This window comes from Salvelinus fontinalis, chromosome 1 (assembly GCF_029448725.1).
Source record: "Salvelinus fontinalis isolate EN_2023a chromosome 1, ASM2944872v1, whole genome shotgun sequence".
NCBI lineage: Eukaryota > Metazoa > Chordata > Actinopteri > Salmoniformes > Salmonidae > Salvelinus > Salvelinus fontinalis.
Genome location: NC_074665.1, coordinates 84290673 through 84316566, shown reverse-complemented (window position 1 = coordinate 84316566; position 25894 = coordinate 84290673). Strand labels below are relative to the sequence as shown.

General features: G+C 42.5%; 1 protein-coding gene across 1 annotated transcript in view; it reads right to left on the bottom strand.

The window, feature by feature from the left end:
• Positions 1-540: 540 nt before the first annotated feature.
• Positions 541-25894, bottom strand: part of LOC129860701 (neurexin-1a-like) — a 905999-nt gene continuing 880645 nt past the window's right edge. The window contains exon 27 of the mRNA XM_055931415.1: positions 541-3026. Within this exon, the coding sequence (XP_055787390.1) occupies positions 2719-3026 (308 nt within the window). The 3' untranslated portion in view covers positions 541-2718. The remainder of the gene's footprint in view (positions 3027-25894) is intronic.

The following is a 25894-nucleotide window of genomic DNA, read 5'->3' as shown; positions in this document are numbered from 1 at the left end:
ATATGTCTGAGCGTCTTCCCAAATGGCAATCTATTCCTTTTATAGTGTGAACCCTATTCCCATAGATCAAAAGTTGCGCACTATATAGGGAATATGATGCCATTGGCGATGCAATCATGCAAAACCTTCTATAGTTTTTATTGGCCATAATTATTAACTACAACTGAGTGAACAACAAGTTGCTGTCATAACCAGCTGGGTGTAGGCTGTTCAACTGGTTTAATATTCTTGGTTAACATGTTGCTGTCATAACCAGCTGGGTGCAGGCTGTTCAACTGGTTTAATATTCCTGGTTAACAAGTTGAAACTGTAGGAATGAAGGTTTTATATTGTTCTGTTTGTTATTGAATGCATGGATGAATAAAGTAAGGTATAATTTAAGCAGTTATAGTAAGGATAGCATGTACTGAGACTTTCTAGGAAATGAAGATAAGTGACTTAAGATACTGATAAGAAAGAAAAAACAGAAAGGTAGACCAATGAACCATTTAGTAATTAACAAAGCACGTTTCACCATAGAACCTCATACAGAGACCGAAGTTCACTTAGGTAACATTTTATTTAATTTATTCATTTAATTTTTCAAAACAAATTTTTTCATAATAAATGTTACTGAGGTCAATAATAAAGACATTGTCACAATTTGAACATAAAATACTGTAGAAAAAAATAGCACATGTAGAAATTAAAAAAGAAATGAACAATCAAAGAATTTATAATAATCCTCATTATTTATAGGTCATAGTAGCACTCATTCCAAGTCCATCAGGTCACCAGGAAAGCAGAACAGAGCTGACAGTAGAATGACAAAAACACAAACCGTTCAAATTAACTCTTCCTATTTTTCTTCAGGTTGTTTGCATCAGCCCAAGCATACACTAAACAATCATGTTCTAGGACCACTTATAGGAACACACAGAGCAACATCATCAGTAGTATACGTCTTCATTCGTACATAGCTAGGTTTAGTTTGGGGGGCAGGTATAGGGAGGAAGGCTGTCCGTTACTGTTACTGCCCCAGGAATTGGGAAGAAGCAGGAATGGGGAGAAAGTTCGTGATACCCTGGAGACATGACCTCCTCCTGCATATCATCATGCCAGGTCTCTACTGTGCACTATCATTACCTTGTACAGTTTGAGGACAGTCAGGCTACTACTGGGCGGGGTCAATATATCTATTAGATCAGGTTGGCATTTGTATAAAAACTAAACAGATGTTTAATGGGGGAATAAAGAATCCAACTGAAAAGAAAAGTAATTGCTAATCAACGTCGTCATAAAATCTTCTATATCTAGCAACACTTAATAACATTTAATTTGGTATTTTTGTCATTTTTGAATTTGTTTTTTATTCCAAAAATGGTTGGAGGAGGAGCAGATATAGCTTGCGTGGTCATCTATACAACAGGCTATAAAACACCACTTTGTCACTGTCCAGAAAGCACATATAGATGTGGTTGTACTGTATATAAACATGTACTGTAATAAGATACGTTTTGCGTGCATGGAGTGTTCCAGTATCAGAATGATCGCATTCAGAACATTCAGACTTCTCCTTCCAGAATTCTGTAAAACACTTTGCCTTAGTTTTCAACAACAGTGTGGAATCAAAGGCATCATGATTTCTTAACTGGCAAAGATGAATCTTAATCATAACTTGACATAAGTCTCTCTAGATCAAGATTAATCGGAGGCCATTTTGTCTTTGCACTGTTGATAGATCAGGCAGCCAAATGTTCCTTTAGTCTGTGTTTTGGCCATCATTGCCACCATAAAAAGTGCTAATACTTTGGCTGATTAGTCAAACATACAGTAGGTAGCATCTTTATCCTTTCACTTCCTTCTTCACTGTTACCTTGCCTTCCCATTATGCCATCTCTTTTCTATTCACTCGTCATCTGTTGTTGCACATGTTTGGTGTTGGGTTTTCTTTATTTACCTCATTTGTGTGTTTTAAGTATTTTCTCGTAGAAAAGGTCCCAGTTAACACAAACACAGGATATGTAAATTAAACATTGGAGTTTTTAGTTGTAATATATCTTCCTCAATTGTATACCTCTCCTCATCCGTTTGCACCTCTCCTCACCCGTTTGCACCTCTCCTCACCCGTTTGCACCTCTCCTCACCCGTTTGCATCTCTCCTCACCCGTTTGCACCTCTCCTCACCCGTTTGCACCTCTCCTCACCCGTTTGCACCTCTCCTCACCCGTTTGCATCTATCCTCACCCGTTTGCATCTCTCCTCACCCGTTTGCATCTCTCCTCACCCGTTTGCATCTCTCCTCACCCGTTTGCATCTCTCCTCACCCGTTTGGACAACCAACACCCTGGTAATAAACTGAATAAAACTGATTGGATTGTTTGTTGTTTAAGATGTATAGGTACTCCTGTTGATTATTCTGCAGTTCCAAACCCTCTTCAGTATAGTCCAATATAGTACCTCAATCTCCCTGGTGCTATTTCCTAAAGCCCAATTTGTTGGGTTTTAAGAATCTAAAGGAAGATGTTCTGTTTTATTTTTTAGTCCATTTGACATTCAGGTATAACACCATCCCACCATGTCTTGGGTAAAATTTAAGACAAAATGTTATTTTGTAGTTTTTGTTGAATTTTGTTTGTTCATTATGATACACTTTTTAGTGGTCTTCTGATCTCCTGATTGGTCTTCTCGAGTCAAAAAGTTTGTCGGGCCAGTGGCGAAGACCAGAGACAGTAAGGATCACACGTAATACTCCTTGTCCTTATTCTTCTTGCTCTTAAAGGAGGTCTTGGCTGCGTTCGGCGGTTTGTCCTTCACCAACGTCCCGTTGGACTGCGATGTGTTACTGATGTAGTTACGGCTTTCGTCCACATGGTAAGATCCCTCGTCCCGGTTGCGGTATTTGTACATGGCGTAGAGCAGGATGAGGATACAGAGTGCGGCTGCCGCTATGATGCCAACCACCATCCCTGTGGTACTGCTTGACTCACGGAACACCCCCTCCGATGGACCTGGATAGCCCTTCACCGCCGGGCCTGTTGGGTTAGCTGTGGAGAGGGAGAGAGAAGGAGGAAGTGGTTATTATAAGTAGCTCATATTTAACACAAGATAGCCTATGTCATTCCACACAGAACACATTCCATAGCATATAATATACTACCAAAAAATACTCAAAGTAGAAAAACAATGGAAGTTTATTTTCAAATTCATTGAAATTCACACAATGACAACAGAATGGGAATGGATTTATATCAGGAGCATGAACATCAATATAGAATATGATCAATATCTTTAGCCACTATGAAGGTGTGTTAGCAGATTCCAGATCCCCTGACCTGAGTGTAACTTAACAACAGAGTCACTTCATTCTGTTTTTATGACTAACTCATAACCAGCACCAACTTACCAACAATACCTCAACCATTACATGGATGAGCTCACCCACAATAACTCATACTCACAGCTCAAAACTCACTGATCTCACACACACATTAAATGAAAAGGCTAATAAGGAAGAGTAGTGAAATGAGGACATGTTGACAGTCCATGATGACTCATAGTGACCAACAAATGATAAGACAATTTAGAGCAAAACAGCCTTTCCATTATGATGCAAATGAGGGTGCCTTCAGAAAGTATTCACACCTCTTGACTTTTTCCACATGTTGTTGTGTTCTAGACAGATTTTTGGACACTGGTCTACACACAATATCCCATAATGTCAAAGTGTAATTAAGTTTTTCAAAAGGTTTACAAATGAATTAAAAATGAAAAGCTGAAATGTCTTTAGTCAATAAGTATTCAACCCCTTTGTTATGGCAAACTTAAATAAGTTCAGGAGTACAAATGTGTACAAGTCACATAATAAGTTGAATGGACTACATTATCCAGTGCACGTGCTCCAAATTACAAATCGGGAAGACCACATGCACACTGAGACATGGGTCAGAGAACACAAAAGCTCTATTAGAGCAAGGAGGAGAACTATCCTCTAGCAGCCCACTTTATTCAGCACCAAGACCTCAGTCAATGAACTAAAGATCTGGGCTATAGAGAAAATGCGGAGGAATGAGAGAGGAGGTGATTTGGACCTTTTCTTACTTCAAAAAGAGGGTCAATGGATCCATCTCCTAGACACTGTCACCCCCCCACGTATTAAACAAACTAGATCTGAACTTTTTTCTCTAGTATACACAATCCTTCCTAGACTGATCAGGCGCTTGTGTATTTCTTTGATCTGCTGAGTTATTGATAATCGTCACAAGCTGATCATATTTCAACAACATAAAATATGAATCCAAGCCAAACTGAAATCTTATCAGAAACATGTTTGGGGGATTTTCACAGCTTTCTATTTCCTTACAACCGATCAAACTGATGTCATTTGGACATGTTTCATGGACAATCTTTGATTTTTAATATGTTTTTATTGTATATTATCCCAGGTCTCCAAACGTCTTGGCTCCTCGAAAGAAGCAGAGATCACAGAGAATTTGACCGATGTCAACTAGATTGAAGCATTTCTTTCATTCTATAAATGTATGACATTATCCTGGTGAGCAGGGCTTTATTTAGTCTTCTAAGGCAAAATATAATGACAGAAGAGAAGCTGCAAGTTGACTAATACATAGCCTGTGAAAATGTCGGAAATTCTAAGCAGAAATATATCTGTATTAGGCACAAAAAACAATCCTGCACCCCCTGTCAAAAAAATCTTTCCATCTGACTGTAGCCTACAGCACAATTTCTGTATTTGAGGTTAGGGTCGTGTGCAACCCTCAGATTTGGACTTTCTCACATATAGTCGGGCGGTTCCAGATGGATTATTAGCTATTGCGGGTGGGTGCGGGTGAACAAACATCTGACCCGCGCACCACAAGTATTAATACCTTCTGAAGTTACTCTACAAATTAGCAACAGAATGATCCCCATCAATTTCAGTATATTCATTTTCAATTCATTTAAATGACTAGGCAATGGCCAATGCGGCCTCTGTAATGAACTCTAAATGTTCGACAACAGTGGGTTAATAACTGACCTGCACTACACTTATGGGAGGAATTTGCACCGGCTGAATGGGAAGCTGATTAGATATTAGACAGCCCACTTTGTGTTCCGAGTACCATCCAAATTCTAATCCATCTTAATTCATCTCCCTCTGATAGGCCTCCACTGTTCTCTTTTGCTCCACTGCTCTCCCTCTCTCTCTCTCATTTCAAATCAAAGTGTATTTGTCACGTGCGCCGAATACAACAGATGGAGACCTTACAGCGAAATGCTTACTTACAGGCACTAACCAACAGTGCAAAAAAGGTATTAGGTGAACAATAGGTAAGTAAAGAAATAAAACAGTAAAAAGACAGTGAAAAATAACAGTAGCGAGGCTATAACAGTAGTGAGGCTATATACAGGCACCAGTTAGTCGGCTGATTGAGGTAGTATGTACATGTAGATATGGTTAAAGTGACTATGCATATATGATAAACAGAGAGTATCAGTAGCGTGAAAAAGGGGTTGGCGGGTGGTGGGACACAATGCAGATAGCCCAGCTAGCCAATGTGCGGGGGCACTGATTGGTCGTGCCAATTGATGTATGTACATGAATGTATAGTTAGTGACTATGGTTATATGATAAACAGAGAGTAGCAGCAGCGCAAAAGAGGGGTTTGTGTGTGTGGGGGGGGGGGGGGGTGCACAATGTAAATAGTCTGGGTAGCCATTTGATTACCTGTTAAGGAGTCTTATGGCTTGGGGGTAAAAACTGTTCAGAAGCCTTTTTGTCCTAGACTTGGCACTCCGGTACCGCTTGCCATGCGGTAGTAGAAAGAACAGTCTATGACTGGGGTGGATGGGGTCTTGGACAATTTTTAGGGCCTTCCTCTGACACTGCCTGGGGTAGAGATCCTGGATGGCAGGCAGCTTAGCCCCAGTGATGTACTGGGCCGTACGCACTACCCTCTGTAGTTTCTTGTGGTCGGAGGCCGAGCAATTGTCGTACCAGGCAGTCATGCTCTCTCTCTATCTCGAGATGCCCAGTCTAAGCTCTTCTCTGTCCTGGTACCCCAATGGTGGAACCAGCTTCCCCCTGAAGCTAGGACAGCAGTCTCCCTGCCGATTTTCCAAAAACATCTAAAACCCTACCTCTTCAAAGAGTATTTTAAATAATCCCACAGCCCCCCCCCACCACCTCCTCAACCCCCCACAAAAAGACATTCCTTTTGTGAACTAACACACAGTAGTTTTTTTTAATCCCTTACTAACTCTGACTGCTGATAGCCACGTTGAGGAAAAATGTACTTACTATGACTGATGTGGTGGTCTCACCTAGCTATCTTAAGTTGAATGCACTAACTGTAAGTCACTCAGGAAAATAGTGTCTGCTAAATGACTAAAATGTAAAGATAAAGTACTTTTCACACACTCATCTCTTTCTCCCGCTATTCCTCTTTCTAACATAATGGTTGATGTTCTGTCTTTACGTAAGTGCACAGTGTGATGGCAGATTACAGCTCGTCAAGAAGACGAGTCAGATCTAAGAGACAAAACACTGTGAGGACAACGAACGAATAACAGCAAGCGGTGGGTGTCCTATAACCTCTGACCACAACACCGGCCATCATTTTCTGTTCATTTCCCGATGAAATCGCCGCTGTTCGCTCAAGTGTTGTTAGTGTACACATCCCTTTTCTTTCTCTACCTGGGAGGCTACACTGAGGGGAGGCGACACTCAGGGGAGGCTACACTCAGGGGAGGCTACACTCAGGGGCACAGGAGGCTGCTGAGGGGAGAACGGATCATAATAATGGCCAGAACGAAGCAAATATAATGGCATTAAACACCTGGAACCATGTGTTATTATTATTATACTTATTTTGTTGTACTTTTACCCCTTTTTTATGATATCCAATTGGTACTTACAGTCTTGTCCCATTGCTGCAACTTCCCTATGGACACGGGAGAGGCGACGGTCGATAGCCATGCATCCTCCAAAACATGACCCTGCCAAGCCACACTGCTCACTTAACCCGGAAGCCAGCCGCACCAATGTGTTGGAGAAAACACCATCCAGCTGGTGACTGCAGTCAGCTTAAAGGCGGACTGCCCGCCACAAGGAGTCGCTAGAGTGCCATGGGATGAGGAAATCCCGGCCGGCCAAACCTTCGCCTAACGACGCTGGTCCAATTGTGCGCCGCCTCATCTATCTCCCAGTCACTGCCGGTTGTGACACAGGCTGGGATCGAACCCGGGTCTGTAATAGTGCACTACATTTGACCAGGGCCCATAGGGACTATATAAATACATTAATAAATAAATATATATAGGCACTATATAGGAAATAGGGTGCCATTATGGTCAGTCACAGATGCAAGGACAGGAGTAGAGAGTGCAGTAGTGTAGGTGAGCAGCTAACAATGCTAGCAGACAGTAAAGGACAGGAGTAGAGAGTCCAGTAGTGTAGGTGAGCAGCTAACAATGCTAGCAGACAGTAAAGGACAGGTGTAGAGAGTGCAGTAGTGTAGGTGAGCAGCTAACAATGCTAGCAGACAGTAAAGGACAGTAGAGAGTGCAGTAGTGTAGGTGAGCAGCTAACAATGCTAGCAGACAGTCAAGGACAGGAGTAGAGAGTGCAGTAGTGTAGGTGAGCAGCTAACAATGCTAGCAGACAGTAAAGGACAGGAGTAGAGAGTGCAGTAGTGTAGGTGAGCAGCTAACAATGCTAGCAGACAGTCAAGGACAGGTGTAGAGAGTGCAGTAGTGTAGGTGAGCAGCTAACAATGCTAGCAGACAGTCAAGGACAGGAGTAGAGAGTGCAGTAGTGTAGGTGAGCAGCTAACAATGCTAGCAGACAGTAAAGGACAGGAGAAAAGAGTGCAGTAGTGTAGGTGAGCAGCTAACAATGCTAGCAGACAGTCAAGGACAGGAGTAGAGAGTCCAGTAGTGTAGGTGAGCAGCTAACAATGCTAGCAGACAGTAAAGGACAGGTGTAGAGAGTGCAGTAGTGTAGGTGAGCAGCTAACAATGCTAGCAGACAGTAAAGGACAGGAGTAGAGAGTCCAGTAGTGTAGGTGAGCAGCTAACAATGCTAGCAGACAGTCAAGGACAGGTGTAGAGAGTGCAGTAGTGTAGGTGAGCGGCTAACAATGCTAGCAGACAGTCAAGGACAGGAGTAGAGAGTGCAGTAGTGTAGGTGAGCAGCTAACAATGCTAGCAGACAGTCAAGGACAGGAGTAGAGAGTGCAGTAGTGTAGGTGAGCAGCTAACAATGCTAGCAGACAGTCAAGGACAGGAGTAAACGAGAGTTAGCACAGCTAGGGATTGAGTGTGACTGAGCCTAGCGACAGATTAGATTTGCCCGTGACAAGCCCACTTATCCTTGAAGGCAGGTGTGAAGAAAGAGCTGGCCTCGTGGGCACAAGCCACCGGCTGACACGCTGACAACACTCTCCTCCTCTTCCTCCTCTAGCTAACATTATGAAAGGAGAGGGGAGCATTTCTCGTGGGTTACTTTGGTTCAGGGTCAAAGATTTGACAGTGAAGATAACGTGGTGGCTGGCGGAGGGAAGACGAGGTGGTTCAGGAGAAAGGGAGATACAGAGAGGGAGAAGGGAGAGAGCAAGACAGAGAAAGAGGAGGAAAGAAAGAGAAAAAGAATGAGAGAAAGAGCGAGATAGTGAAGTTTGTCAAGCCACCTCTCTCTGACCTCACCCATCATCTTGTCAACTGTCGCCCGGGGAGACGGTGGCGGTGACAGCAGAAGGGGACAACACATGAGGCAGGAGGGCTCTGTAAAACACTCTAGGAGTGGGTCATACGACTGGGTTATGTGACAACCCTGCTGTCCTCACCGGGCCTGATTCAGAGTGAAGATCAAGCTTGCACAACTAGGACCTTTGCTTGAAATCATTCATTGATATCAATGGCAGACTTTGAGAAAATTCTAATTAAGAGCACGGATCTCATGTCAGAATACCACCCAGCATGCTCAGTCTCCCACCCTCTTGATGGTTCTCTTCTGGCTATGATCCATTTATAGAGATAATAGAAACTAGAGATAATAGAAACTAGAGATAATAGAAAATTATTTTTACTTGTTCCCGCTGTGTGTCTTGAATCAGTTGTCTTCTACTCTCTTTACTAATCTCATGAAAGCTCTTCTCCTGTCTTTTCTTACCCCAAGCATTGTTTGTGCAGTACTGTACAAATAGCACATAATGCATGTTAATGGAGCCCAATTAGTAAGATATGGAGAAGATATAGAAGCAGGAAATCATGGAAACGTTGTTGACATGAACATCAAATGAACTGTACCCTGTAGCTACCCCACTATGATATGACAATGATTTAGATTTTCCTTATTCTTTTTTTTGTCAGATTTGTACATGTTTGATGAAGGTTTATATTTAACCTTTATTTAACCAAGTAGGCCAGTTGAGAACAAGTTCTCATTTACAACTGCGACCTGGCCAAGATAAAGCAAAGCAGTGCAACAAAAAACAACACAGAGTTACACATGGGATAAACAACCTAGAGTCAATAACACAATAGAAAAATCTATGTACAGTGTGTGCAAATGTAGAAGAGTATGGAGGTAAGAAAATACATAGGCCATAGAGGCAAAATAATTACAATTTAGCTATTAACGCTGGAGTGATAGATGTGCAGATGATGAAAAGAAGTAGCGATACTGGGGTGCAAAAGAGCAAGAGTATAAGTAACAATATGGGGATGAGGTAGCTGGGTGTGCTGTTTACAGATTGGCTGTGTATAGGTACAGTGATTGGTGAGCTTTAGATGGTATAGACTGAGCAGAAGATGATAAAATGACTTAAACTAACACTATTTCTAGATAAAATCAGTAGCCTAATTGTAGTTATTACATGAACAAAGAATGGATTCATCTTGAATCAGTGGACTGTTCTGGAGGGAGGGAGTACTGTGCAGTAATATCACTACTTAGCAGATTGGTCTGAAGGGAGGAAGTATTGTGCAGTAATATCACAACTTAGCAGGGTGATCTGAAGGGAGGGAGTACTGTGCAGTAATATCACAACTTAGCAGGCTGATCTGAAGGGAGGGAATACTGTGCAGTAAGTATCACAACTTAGCAGGCTGATCTGAAGGGAGGGAGTACTGTGCAGTAATATCACTACTTAGCAGACTGATCTGAAGGGAGGGAGTACTGTACAGTAATATCACTACTTAGCAGACTGATCTGAAGGGAGGGAGTACTGTGCAGTAATATCACTACTTAGCAGACTGATCTGAAGGGAGGGAGTACTGTACAGTACGTACCACTACTTAGTAGATTGGTCTGAAGGGAGGGAGTACTGTACAGTACGTATCACTACTTAGCAGATTGGTCTGAAGGGAGGAAGTACTGTACAGTAATATCACTACTTAGCAGACTGGTCTGAAGGGAGGGAGTACTGTACAGTAATATCACTACTTAGCAGATTGGTCTGAAGGGAGGGAGTAAAGTACAGTACGTATCACTACTTAGCAGACTGATCTGAAGGGAGGGAGTACTGTACAGTACGTATCACTGCTTAGCAGATTGGTCCGAAGGAAAGGAGTACTGTACAGTAATATCACTACTTAGCATTGGATTAGCACTCTGGCCTGTATTGATGTATTTGTCCAGACAGATTAACCTTCATTAGTTAAGGATTACTAGACGTTAGTCCTTAATGAAGTTTATAAAACTATAGACACAACCCATGAAACAACCCATGAAACAACCCATAAATCATCAGTTTGTGTCACTACCAGCAGCCAGTCTATATAACCTAATACCACCCACTGGGTGGCACATAGCCTAGTGGTTAATTAAGAGCATTGGGCCAGTAACCAAAGTCACTAGTTCAAATACCTGCGCCGACTAGGTGAAAAATCGATCCATGTGCCCTTTTTCAAGGCACTTAATCCTAATTGCTCTTTCAATTCGATCTTGTTAAGAGCGTCTGCTAAATGACTAGAATGTAAAATGTAACCCTTAATGCACTTGGAAGCTTATTAGCCTGTAGTACAGCACTATGAAACAGACAACCCATATAACAACCTGCGAAACACACGACCCATATAACAAACAGTTAGCGTCATTCATGCGGTACATGTACAGTAAGATTTAATACAACCTTAAATCAACCCTAAATGTACATTAAATATTATTAGAGCATAGTCATCGGTTTGCCCTACTCGTGCACTAGATGTACTTTAGGACCACCATTTCATGAGTTTTGTGTGGTGCTTACAGTAGTTCTATAGCTCTCTGCTGTCTTTCAAGAAGGCAGGGATTGCCAACCCCCCTTCTGGAGAGTTACTGGGTATGCAGGCTTCTGCTTCCTGCTGTAACACTGCTCTTTCCCTTCTGGAGAGTTACTGGGTATGCAGGCTTCTGCTTCCTGCTGTAACACTGCTCTTTCCCCTCTGGAGAGTTACTGGGTATGCAGGCTTCTGCTTCCTGCTGTAACACTGCTCTTTCCTTTCTGGAGAGTTACTGGGTATGCAGGCTTCTGCTTCTTGCTGTAACACTGCTCTTTCCCTTCTGGAGAGTTACTGGGTATGCAGGCTTCTGCTTCCTGCTGTAACACTGCTCTTTCCCTTCTGGAGAGTTACTGGGTATGCAGGCTTCTGCTTCCTGCTGTAACACTGCTCTTTCCCCTCTGGAGAGTTACTGGGTATGCAGGCTTCTGCTTCCTGCTGTAACACTGCTCTTTCCTTTCTGGCGAGTTACTGGGTATGCAGGCTTCTGCTTCCTGCTGTAACACTGCTCTTTCCCTTCTGGAGAGTTACTGGGTATGCAGGCTTCTGCTTCCTGCTGTAACACTGCTCTTTCCCTTCTGGAGAGTTACTGGGTATGCAGGCTTCTGCTTCCTGCTGTAACACTGCTCTTTCCCCTCTGGAGAGTTACTGGGTATGCAGGCTTCTGCTTCCTGCTGTAACACTGCTCTTTCCTTTCTGGCGAGTTACTGGGTATGCAGGCTTCTGCTTCCTGCTGTAACACTGCTCTTTCCCTTCTGGAGAGTTACTGGGTATGCAGGCTTCTGCTTCCTGCTGTAACACTGCTCTTTCCTTTCTGGCGAGTTACTGGGTATGCAGGCTTCTGCTTCCTGCTGTAACACTGCTCTTTCCCTTCTGGAGAGTTACTGGGTATGCAGGCTTCTGCTTCCTGCTGTAACACTGCTCTTTCCCCTCTGGAGAGTTACTGGGTATGCAGGCTTCTGCTTCCTGCTGTAACACTGCTCTTTCCCTTCTGGAGAGTTACTGGGTATGCAGGCTTCTGCTTCCTGCTGTAACACTGCTCTTTCCCCTCTGGAGAGTTACTGGGTATGCAGGCTTCTGCTTCCTGCTGTAACACTGCTCTTTCCTTTCTGGAGAGTTACTGGGTATGCAGGCTTCTGCTTCCTGCTGTAACACTGCTCTTTCCCCTCTGGAGAGTTACTGGGTATGCAGGCTTCTGCTTCCTGCTGTAACACTGCTCTTTCCCCTCTGGAGAGTTACTGGGTATGCAGGCTTCTGCTTCCTGCTGTAACACTGCTCTTTCCTTTCTGGAGAGTTACTGAGTATGCAGGCTTCTGCTTCCTGCTGTAACACTGCTCTTTCCCCTCTGGAGAGTTACTGGGTATGCAGGCTTCTGCTTCCTGCTGTAACACTGCTCTTTCCCTTCTTTGACCCCACCCCTCTCTTTATTCATGCTTTATTTTAATCTGATGTTTTGTTTTGATTCCTGTTTGTTTAAAAACATATCTAATTGTAAAGCAACTTTGGGTCCATGAAAAGCACTGTATAAGTCCTATGTGTTATTATTATTATTATTATTATTAATATTATTATTAGGAGCTATTTAGTGGAATTAGATGTTTGAGATTAGGGTTAGGTTGGAGCAAAATCCAGTTAGAGGTTAGCTCTCCAGCTGGAAGGATGGTGTATGTCTGGACCCTCCCTCCCCTTCCTTTAGCTGGGGTAGCGAAAGAAAGGGGTACTGTGGAGGTAGTCACATCCACTGACGATGGTCTAACAGATGAAGCGTTTGTCTTTTTGTTTGTCCTCAATAAATGAAATAGCATAAAGGAACTTAGTAGAATCAAAACAAAAATTAGTTTTGATTGTGGGATCTCTAATAAGGAATATCATGGGGAAGTAGTGCCATCGCATATATGTTCACCATTGTTACAGTCCCAGAATGCTTCACTCTCCTCTCCGCATTTGCCTGTCTTTTTATTAATAGTCCATCACCGTAGCAGAGCGAAGGCACCCATAAACCCAGGGAGAAATGACGCCTGAAACAAGTGTTTAAAATGATGGGCGTTTATATGAAATCTACTGGAGTTTACCCAAGGGTAAAATTAGATGGAGAAAAAAAACAACCTTAAAGTAGAGCCTAGCTTCATGATGGCACAGCAGGGAAGAGAGAGAGGTAGAAGGGGGAGCGAGAGTGAGAGAGAGGGGGAGCAAGAGAGGGGGAGCGAGAGGGGGGGCGAGAGAGGGGGCGAGAAAGAGAAAGGGGGAGCGAGAGAGAGGGGGAGCGAGAGAGAGGGGGAGCAAGAGAGGGGGAGCGAGAGGGGGGGCGAGAGAGGGGGCGAGAAAGAGAGAGGGGTAGCGAGAGAGAGGAGGAGCGAGCGCAAGAGAGCGAGAGAGAACGAGCGTGCGCAAGCCAGGGAGAGACAGGGAGAGATTGTGATTGAGAGAAAGGTACTATGAACTGAAATCAGGTCAACTTTTAAAGGTGTGAACTGATGTAAAAGCTTCTAGAATAACCATTCTCCCGCTCTTCATTTCATGCGACTCTTAATGTATGTCCCAAATGGCCCACTATTCCCTATAATAGTGCACTACTTTTGACCTTAGCCCAAGTCACAAGTCAATTCCCCTCAGTAAGGCTGTCAGGGTTTCAGCGGGAGAGAGAAGATATACCAATATATCTGAAAAACAAGAGACGACCATATCATTTGACTCTTATTCACCATGATATATAGTGTTCAAAACATTAGGAACACCTTCCGAATATTGAGTTGCCCCCCCCCCCCCCCCCCCACCAAGGCTTAAAAATCATTCTTTATCCTGTCTCCTCCCTTTCATCTACACATATTGAAGTGGATTTAACATCTATAATGGATCATAGCTTTCACCCGGTCAGTCCAGTCTATATCATGGAAAGAGCAGGTGTTCCTAATGTTTTGTAAACTCAGTGTAAATATGATTAAGCAGAAGGTAACGGCACAGCACTGCTTGGAACAAGAGGAGAGGTTATTGTAAGATATTTATCTCGCTCTCTCGCACACGCTGGTGCACTGGGACTACTCATCTAAATGGCATTGAAATGCCATCCCTGTGCCTCCCCCCCCCCCCTTCATCCTCTGCTTCTCCCAAGGAGGAACCAAATGGAATCAGAGATTCCACCCACTCTGTCAGTTGAGATTTAAATAAATGGTCCTCTTTAAAGATAATTTATCCTAATGTGTCCCTGGCAAGGGGTTCATTTGTTTGGCAATTTGCAACTGGTGTGACAGCAAAGGGGCTGTGGGGGAAGGAGGCTGAGAGAGGGGGGGGGGCATAGGTAGAGTAGGGAACAGAGTGAGGGACGGGGAACGAGGTGGGAGAAGGGTCGGGTAAGTGAGGACAAGAAATGGTGAGCAGGGAACGGGGGATGAGGGAGATAGGAAGGAGGAAGGTAAGTGCTGAAGGGGGAACATAGGGACGATGTCAATTGCATACACCTCGCGTCCTCTCTACTCGTCTCCTTCTCAAAACCCATTAGATGAAAAAGTCAGAGGTCCCTTCCCTCTGACCTTCTCCACCAATGTGTTTTGTAAAGGAGGCGAGGAGAGAGCAGAATGCAATTGAGATTCTCCCATGGAGAGCAAGGATGGGTGAGGCAGAGGGGGGGAAGGTGATGTGGGGGTTACTTCAGGTGAGGGGGAGAGCTGTTCTTGTTCTCCTTGTTGTGAAGTAATGGAGCGAACAGGACTTTTTAGACTACAGTGAACGGACACAGGCCTAGCTGACCTTCCTTTAGTGCGATTGATGGTGGTAAAGAGGTGTGGAGAGGTATGCTCTAGTTATACACTGTCACCTACCATGTCGTTTATTATCTAAATACAATAGTTAAATAATGGTTAAATCAAAATAAATACATCTGTGCCTGCATGGGATTACTCTAGGTCTAGGTGCTGGTTTTACTGTACACTCTTTTAACAAGAAATATACAGTACCAGTCAAATGTTTAGACCCACCTACTCATTCCAGGGTTTTTCTTTATTTGAACTATTTTCTACATTGTAGAATAATAGTGAAAACATCAAATTTATGAAATAACACATAAGGAATCATGCAGTACCCAAAAAAGTGCTTAACAAAACAAAATATATTTTACATTCTATTTACATTCTTCAAAGCAGCCACCTTTTGACTTGATGACAGCTTTGCAAACTCTTGGCGTTAGATGACATTATATTTTTGGCCTTACTGCTTTTAGCCCATACAAACACATATCATTTGTTTATTTTTTTTATTTAACCATTATTTGACTAGGCAAGTCAGTTAAGAACACATTTTTATTTACAATAACAGCCTACCCCGGCAACGCTGGGCCAATTGTTCGCCGCACCTATGAGACTCCCAATCACAGCTGGATGTGATACAGCCTGGATTCAAACCAGGGACTGTAGTGACACCTCTTTCACTGAGATTAAGTGCCTTAGACCACTGTGCCACTCGGGAGCCAGAATAACAGCTTGTCACGACTCCTACCGAAGGTGGCACCTCTTCCTGTTCGGGTGGCGCTAGGCGGTCGTCGTCACCGGCCTACTAGCTACCATCGATCCCTTTTCCCTTTTCTGTTGGTTTTGTCTGATTTGTTTCACCTGTTTCTTGTTTAGATTTTGAGTTGGGCTATTTAAGCAGGTAGGCCGGCCTGCTCTTTGTGCGGGCTTGATTATTTTTCCCACTGTGTTGACGTGTGGTGGTGCGTGTAGTTCAGTTACCTGTTTTGGGCATTTGTTTGATTACGCCCAGTTTCGTGGAGAGTACTACTTTTCCCTGTGCGTGATAAAGCGCTATTCTAAACTTTCTGCCTCCTGCACCTGACTCCGCACCCACTACGCCTAGTGTGTTACACAGCTTCACTACGTGGAACAAATAGACCCCCCAAAAAATCTAAAGGAAGTTTGTTCTGAAGTGTTTGTCCTATATCTGAGAGAAAAGATCGATCAGGAAATTTTTTACATGTATTTAACGCCTTATTCTTGGTACTTAACAGTGTCCATACCGTATATATAGTACTTCTATTCATTATATTCAGCTGGTACTGGGGGACCTTCAGACGAATATTGTTCATGAGAGTCTCACCTTTCCACAAAAGGGTATATTAGTGTGTAGCCCAAACTGTTCGGACGCTACAGACAGAAGATGGCAGATCGGCTGTACGGACTTCAAGACGAGTACCAAGATGTTTGTGGGGGTGAGTACCAAGATGTTTGTGGGGGTCGTAGAGCAAAACGGAGAACTCCATGTTCAGGAGAGTCGGTCTCATCTTTCCATAGAGGGGTCAGAATAGTTTGTTGGCCAATCCATTCGGACGCTACAGACGATTTTGTGACAAAACCGATTATCGGGATCTCGTGGTCTGTCAAACACTGGTCCAGCTCTATAACCTTTCACCACAGATGAAGTGTTACATACAGCGCCTTGCAAAAGTATTCAACCTCCTTGGTGTTTTTCCTATTTTGTTTCATTGCAACTTGTAATTTAAATAGATTTTTATTTGGATTTCATGAAATGGACATACACAAAATAGTCCAAATTGGTGAAGTGAAATGAAAAAATAACTTGTTTAAAAAAATACAAAAATAATTAAAAACGGAAAAGTGGTGTGTGCATATGTATTCACCCCCTTTGCTATGAAGCCCCTAAATAAGATCTGGTGCAACCAATTACCTTCAGAAGTCACATAACTAGCTAAATAAAGTCAAACTTTGTCAAATCTAAGTGTCACATGATCTGTTACATTATCTCAGTATAAATACACACACACACACACACACACACACACACACACACACACACACACACACACACACACACACACACACACACACACACACACACACACACACACACACACACACACACACACACACACACACACACACACACACACACACACACACACACACACACACAAACAAACAAACTGTTCTGAAAGGCCCCAGAGTCTGCAACACCACCAAGCAAGCGACACTATGGAGACAAGGAGCTCTCCAAACAAGTTAGGGACAAAGTTGTAGATATTATGGATATTAAACATCTAGGTACATACCCAGTGTCTTATATCGGTTAAAAGCTTAAATTATTGTTAATCTAACGGCATTGTCCGATTTACAATAGGCTTTACAGTGAAAGCATGCCATGCGATTGTTTGAGGATGGCGCCCGACAATATATTTTTCAACCAGCACAGGCTTCATAAAATCACAAATAGCGATTAAATAATCACTTACTTTTTGAAAAAAGGACCCTATCCCTAACACGTTTTAATTGTTATCCAGATATTAATAAAAAATGGCTGCATTGGACCTTTAAGTATATAACTTGACTCAATCTTCCATCACTTCTTTAATTAGCCACTTGTCCTTGAGAAGAAGAGGTGATGCCATTCATCCCCCTATCCATCCATTGATTAGCTACACCCCTTCCTTTACTTTCAGTAAGGCAAGCTGGCCCTGGCCCTAAGCAAATACATATAATTACAACTGTATTTTATGTAATACTATTTCCATGAGTGTGGACCAGTGTCTGAATCCAGAGATCCCAGCGTGACGTTGGCTATCTGCTAATGCTCACAGGACCGTGAATTGAACATAGAACCGACCAAGCGAGCATCAAATGAGTTCAACTAACGCTGTGAGGATTAATACAACGTGCTTGACTCTTCCTAGTGAATGGAGCCATTTTACTCATAATGCTTTGAGTGAGTGGATCTGGGTCCAGAGAAGAGAGGGACAGGAAATGGGAGTAAGGTAGGTGGAAGTAAGTATCACTGCATGACCACAGCTAAACTCAGGGTGCACCCAAGTTGGTACCCTATTTCCTATATAGTGCAATACTTTTGACCGGAGCCACTGGGTCCCAGTTTGGATGCAACCACATTGGCTACATTGCAAGAACAGTTTCTGGATGGATGGGTGAGGGGATACAGTGATGCATGTCATGATGACGCATGCCAAGTAGGATAATAGTGTTAATAAATATGTGCTAATGTAGTCATGAATATCAAAATGTGCATGTAGTATTGTCACAAATTGGTGGCTTTGACTAATTAGTGATTCCTAACCTTCTATTTTGTGCTATGAACTGTATCAGATTGTCAGTCCTTGTTATCTTTTGAGAAAAGTGAATAGACTGTAATGATTAGAGGAAAACAGGGACAATAAAGGCCCCATTCCTCCTGTATCTCAAACTAACAATGATTAGAGGTAGCCTGATAAGTGCCTACTGCTCTAACAATGATTAGAGGTAGCCTGATAAGTGCCTACTGCTCTAACAATGATTAGAGGTAGCCTGATAAGTGCCTACTGCTCTAACAATGATTAGAGGTAGCCTGATAAGTGCCTACTGCTCTAACAATGATTAGAGGTAGCCTGATAAGTGCCTACTGCTCTAATAATGATTAGAGGTAGCCTGATAAGTGCCTACTGCTCTAACAATGATTAGAGGTAGCCTGATAAGTGCCTACTGCTCTAATAATGATTAGAGGTAGCCTGATAAGTGCCTACTGCTCTAACAATGATTAGAGGTAGCCTGATAAGTGCCTACTGCTCTAACAATGATTAGAGGTAGCCTGATAAGTGCCTACTGCTCTAACAATGATTAGACGTAGCCTGATAAGTGTCTACTGCTCTAACAATGATTAGAGGTAGCCTGATAAGTGTCTAATGCTCTAACAATGATTAGAGGTAGCCTGATAAGTGTCTAATGCTCTAACAATGATTAAACGTAGCCTGATAAGTGTCTAATGCTCTAACAATGATTAGAGGTAGCCTGATAAGTGTCTAATGCTCTAACAATGATTAGAGGTAGCCTGATAAGTGTCTAATGCTCTAACAATGATTAGACGTAGCCTGATAAGTGTCTAATGCTCTAACAATGATTAGACGTAGCCTGATAAGTGTCTAATGCTCTAACAATGATTAGAGGTAGCCTGATAAGTGTCTAATGCTCTAACAATGATTAGACGTAGCCTGATAAGTGTATACTGCTCTAACAATGATTAGAGGTAGCCTGATAAGTGCCTACTGCTCTAACAATGATTAGAGGTAGCCTGATAAGTGTCTAATGCTCTAACAATGATTAGAGGTAGCCTGATAAGTGTCTAATGCTCTAACAATGATTAGACGTAGCCTGATAAGTGTCTAATGCTCTAACAATGATTAGACGTAGCCTGATAAGTGCCTACTGCTCTAATAATGATTAGACGTAGCCTGATAAGTGTCTAATGCTCTAACAATGATTAGAGGTAGCCTGATAAGTGTCTAATGCTCTAACAATGATTAGACGTAGCCTGATAAGTGCCTACTGCTCTAACAATGATTAGAGGTAGCCTGATAAGTGTCTACTGCTCTAACAATGATTAGAGGTAGCCTGATAAGTGCCTAATGCTCTAACAATGATTAGAGGTAGCCTGATATGTGTCTAATGCTCTAACAATGATTAGACGTAGCCTGATAAGTGTCTAATGCTCTAACAATGATTAGAGGTAGCCTGATAAGTGTCTAATGCTCTAACAATGATTAGACGTAGCCTGATAAGTGTCTAATGCTTTGAAACTTGAACTTCAAAAAAATAAAACATCGGTAAATCAGATCTCATTTTAAAAATGTAAAGAAAATGTTTTGAAGAGTCCAATCATGCAAAAATCGGTTGACTCTAACGTGAGTGAACATTTGCTCTTTTGGCTGGTATATAGACTCTTCATAAATGATAACAAGAAAACAGTGGCCAGCTGTAATAACCTATACTGACAAAATTAAATCATGTTTTCATTCGAACACAAGTTCAGGTCTGTGTGAGTGAGCATTTGCTCTTTTGGCTGGGACCAATGAGGACAGAGCAAGGTCGCTGCTGCCTGCTTTAAAACTGAAAGGTAATGCCACTATGTTTTATGAACGTTATTCCATTTCTCTGGGTCAGGCAATAATGCATTTCACGGATCACGGATCTTTCCGAACGGGAATCGGGTGGGGCGGTAGGGGTGTGTGTGTTTGTGTGTGTGTGTGTGTGTGTATGTGTGTGTGTGTGTGTGTGTGTGTGTGTGAGGGGCAAAAAATACGTTGAGTGTTTACTTCTCTGTTTGTTTAATGTCTCCACAGAAAGCAATTCCACCGTTTGGTGAACCCAGAGATGGGTCCCGGGAGTTGCTTTTCTAAAAACCCAGAGTGGCCATATCGACGCTTCCACACATGCTGCATGGACTTTCTGTCGCCACCACCACTAAGGCAAACTCCGTAACTCTGTCATCTGCCTCTCCAAAGGAAAACACAGTTAGGTTAGGTCCCAACTGGCACTCTTTTCCGTATGTAGGGCTTTGGTCAAAATTAGTGCACTAGGTAGGGAATAGAATGCCATTTGGGACAGAGACCATGCCTCCGTGTCGATGTCTATGCTGACGCAAAGCCGGAGAGAGGGAAGGATGGAGGGATCGAACGATAGGGGAATGGAGGGATGGAAGAATGAAGGGATAGAGAGATGGAAAGAGGTTAAAGAGGAATAAGAAATTATTGAAAATATCAATATTGAGGAAGGTCTACTGCCCACACTGCCCAAGTCAGCAGCATTGTTATTATATGTTAGCAGTGATCTCCCCAGTCAGCAACATTGTTATAATATGTAGGCAGTGACCTCCCCAGTCAGCAGCATTGTTATTATATGTGGGCAGTGACCTCCCCAGTCAGCAACATTGTTATTATATGTTAGCAGTGACCTCCCCAGTCAGCAACATTGTTATAATATGTAGTCAGTGACCTCCCCAGTCAGCAACATTGTTATTATATGTAGGCAGTGACCTCCCCAGTCAGCAACATTGGTTATTATATGTAGTCAGTGACCTCCCCAGTCAGCAACATTGTTATTATATGTGGGCAGTGACCTCCCCAGTCAGCAACATTGTTATAATATGTGGGCAGTGACCTCCCCAGTCAGCAACATTGTTATTATATGTGGGCAGTGACCTCCCCAGTCAGCAACATTGTTATAATATGTGGGCAGTGACCTCCCCAGTCAGCAACATTGTTATTATATGTGGGCAGTGACCTCCCCAGTCAGCAACATTGTTATAATATGTGGGCAGTGACCTCCCCAGTCAGCAACATTGTTATTATATGTAGTCAGTGACCTCCCCAGTCAGCAACATTGTTATTATATGTAGTCAGTGACCTCCCCAGTCAGCAACATTGTTATTATATGTAGTCAGTGACCTCCCCAGTCAGCAACATTGTTATTATATGTAGTCAGTGACCTCCCCAGTCAACAGCATTGTTATTATATGTAGTCAGTGACCTCCCCAGTCAGCAACATTGTTATTATATGTAGTCAGTGACCTCCCCAGTCAGCAACATTGTTATTATATGTGGGCAGTGACCTCCCCAGTCAGCAACATTGTTATTATATGTAGGCAGTGACCTCCCCAGTCAGCAACATTGGTTATTATATGTAGTCAGTGACCTCCCCAGTCAGCAACATTGTTATTATATGTGGGCAGTGACCTCCCCAGTCAGCAACATTGTTATAATATGTGGGCAGTGACCTCCCCAGTCAGCAACATTGTTATTATATGTGGGCAATGACCTCCCCAGTCAGCAACATTGTTATAATATGTGGGCAGTGACCTCCCCAGTCAGCAACATTGTTATTATATGTGGGCAGTGACCTCCCCAGTCAGCAACATTGTTATAATATGTGGGCAGTGACCTCCCCAGTCAGCAACATTGTTATTATATGTAGTCAGTGACCTCCCCAGTCAGCAACATTGTTATTATATGTAGTCAGTGACCTCCCCAGTCAGCAACATTGTTATTATATGTAGTCAGTGACCTCCCCAGTCAGCAACATTGTTATTATATGTAGTCAGTGACCTCCCCAGTCAACAGCATTGTTATTATATGTAGTCAGTGACCTCCCCAGTCAGCAACATTGTTATTATATGTAGTCAGTGACCTCCCCAGTCAGCAACATTGTTATTATATGTGGGCAGTGACCTCCCCAGTCAGCAACATTGTTATAATATGTGGGCAGTGACCTCCCCAGTCAGCAACATTGTTATTATATGTAGTCAGTGACCTCCCCAGTCAGCAACATTGTTATTATATGTGGGCAGTGACCTCCCCAGTCAGCAACATTGTTATAATATGTGGGCATTGACCTCCCCAGTCAGCAACATTGTTATAATATGTGGGCAGTGACCTCCCCAGTCAGCAACATTGTTATAATATGTTAGCAGTGACCTCCCCAGTCAGCAGCATTGTTATAATATGTTAGCAGTGACCTCCCCAGTCAGCAACATTGTTATAATATGTTAGCAGTGACCTCCCCAGTCAGCAACATTGTTATTATATGTAGGCAGTGACCTCCCCAGTCAGCAGCATTGTTATTATATGTAGGCAGTGACCTCACCAGTCAGCAACATTGTTATTATATGTAGGCAGTGACCTCCCCAGTCAGCAGCATTGTTATTATATGTGGGCAGTGACCTCCCCAGTCAGCAACATTGTTATTATATGTGGGCAGTGACCTCCCCAGTCAACAGCATTGTTATTATATGTGGGCAGTGACCTCCCCAGTCAGCAGCATTGTTATTATATGTGGGCAATGTATTCCCAAATCAGCAGCATTGTTATTATGTCATTCATCTAAGCACTACTTTAAAGCAATATTCTTCCAAAGTATTTTATTTTATGTACAGGCTGCTATTCATTGCCCTCAGTCTAAATATGGGATTTGACATTTGCCCATTTGATTGATGTGGTTTTTCCTTCACATCAGTTTTTTTCACACTCTTAGCTGTGCTATGACGTACCATGCTGTGGGATAGAAAGAAGAGGAGCTAACAGAGACAACAGAGATGATTCACCTTAACCTGTCTACAGGCGATCTAAAGGGCAAGTGGTTGGTGGAAAGAGAGAGAAAGAGCGGAAGGAGGGGGAGTTAGAGAGAGAGAGACAGAGAGAGAGAGAGACAGACAGACAGAGACAGAGAGAGATAGAGAGAGACAGACAGACATAGAGAGAGAGAGCGCGAGAGAAAGAGGGCAGAAGGAGGGGGAGTTAGAGAGAGAGAAAAAGGAGACAACGAGAGAGAGAGAAGGAGACAGAGAGAGAGAAAGGAGAGAGAGAGAGAGTTGTCCTCCTGAGTGCTACATATATCCCCCCACTAGAATCCCCATACTTTAATGAAGACCTCTTCTCCATCCTGGAGGGATAAATCAATACTTTCCAGGCCCAGGGACATGTACCACTCTGTGGCCACATAAATGCCAGAACCGGACAAGAACCGGACACCCTCAGCACATGGGGACAAATACCTGCCTGGAGGTAACAGTATTCCCTCCCAAATATGCCCCCCTAGGTACAACAATTACAACATAACCAACAAAAAAATGTCACAACTCCTGCAGCTCTGTCGCACGCTGGGTATGTACATAGTCAATGGTAGGCTTCGAGGGGACTACTATGGTAGGTACACCTATAGCTCATCTCTTGGCAGTAGTACTAGAGACTACTTTATTACTGACCTCAACACACAGTCTCTCAGATCTTTCACAGTCAGCCCACTGACACCCCTATCAGTACACAGCAGAATCACAGTCTACTTGAACAGAGCAATACTCAATCATGAGGCATCAAAGCCGAAGGAACTGAGAAATATTAAGATATCTGTAGATGGAAAGAATGTAGTGTGGAAACCTACCAAAAAACAATTAGACAAAAAAAAATTCAATCCCTTTTAGACAACTTCCTGGACAAAACGTTCCACTGTAATAGTGAAGGTGTAATCTTGGCAGAAGAAAATCTTGACAGTATATTTGAGCTCTCGGCTTCCCTATGAAATGAACATTTTTCTAACAGAAAACCGAAGAAAATGAACAACAATTACAAATGGTTTCATAAAGAATGCTAAAAAACGAAGACAGAAATTCAGAAACCTGTCCAATCAAAAACATAGAGATCCGGAAAACCTGAGTCTACGCCTTCAATATGGTGAATCACTAAAACAATAAAGAAATACACTACGGACAAAGAAGGAACAGCACGTCAGAAATCAGCTCAAAGTAATTGAAGAATCCATAGACTCAAACCACTTCTGGGAACATTGAAAAACACAAAACAAACATGAAGAATTATATATCCAAAATGGAGATGTGTGGGTTAACCTGTTTGGGCTGCAGGGGCAGTATTGAGTAGCCGGATAAAAGGTGCCCATTTCAAACGGCCTCGTACTCAATTCTTGCTCGTACAATATGCATATTATTATTACTATTGGATAGAAAACACTCTCTAGTTTCTAAAACCGTTTGAATTATATCTGTGAGTAAAACATAACTCCTTTTGCAGCAAACTTCCTGACTGGAAGTGGAAAATCTGAAATCGATGCTCTCTTCTAGGGGCTGCCTATTAAAGTGCTTGATATTTATTCGTTTAGATGCACTTCATACGTCTTCCACTAGATGTCGACAAGGTGTGAGAGAAGAAATGGAGTGTGTAACTTGATCTGGACTCGAATCATAGCTCTTGGCATGACGTGTCACCAGTTTCCTGTTTTCTGGAGAGCGCGAGCAGGGACCTGGATTTGCCTTCAATATAGTTTAATCAGATTATTGACATTTTTTCGGGAGTTTTGCCGTGTTCCGTTCTCTTCCGTTTGTTGACATGGAGAGATTTGCGCCACTTGGCCAGTGTGCTTGCTAAATCGAGAGGGAAAAAGGCCGTTCTTAATCCAAACAACGATTGTTCCCGACAAAGGACCCCTTGAACAACATTCTGATGAAAGATCAGCAAAAGTAGGACCCATTTTCTGATGCTATTTCATTTATCTGTCGAACGTGTTGTGCTAGTCGTTTGCGCCCAGCTTTTGGGTACTCTCTCGCTATACCTAAGCTGGATGTCGTATTTAAGTTATTTTTAGAATTTTAACACGGTGATTGCATTAAGAACTAGTGTATCTATCATTTCCTATACAATATGTATTTTTAGTTATGTTTATGAATAGCTATTTGGTCAGAATATGTGTGTCAGAAAAAGTGTCAGAAAAATATCCGAACGTTGTGGGAAAAAGATGCTACGTTAGCACAATGTATAACCACTGATTTCAGCTCTAAATATGCACATTTTCGAACAAAACATAAGTGTATGTATAACCTGATGTTATTGGACTGTCATCTGATGAAGCTTTTCAAGGTTAGTCAAAAATTATATATCTTTTGCTGGTTTGTTACGATCGCTAACTTTTGCTACTGGGGAAGGGCTTGTGTTTCTGGCTATTGTGGTAAGCTAATATAACGCTATATTGTGTTTTCGCTGTAAAACACTTAAGAAATCGGAAATATTGGCTGGAATCACAAGATGCCTGTCTTTCATTTGCTGTACACTATGTATTTTTCAGAAATGTTTTATGATGAGTATTTAGGTATTTGACGTTGGTGTCTGTAATTATTCTGTCTGCTTTCGGTGCAATTTCTGATTGTAGCTGCAATGTAAACTATGATTTATACCTGAAATATGCAAATTTTTCGAACAAAACATAGATTTATTGAATAACATGTTATAAGACTGTCATCTGATGAAGTTGTTTGTTGGTTAGTTTGGTTGGTTCTTGGTTAGTTAGGTTGGTTTTGTGCATGCTACCTGTGCTGTGAAAAATGTCTGTCC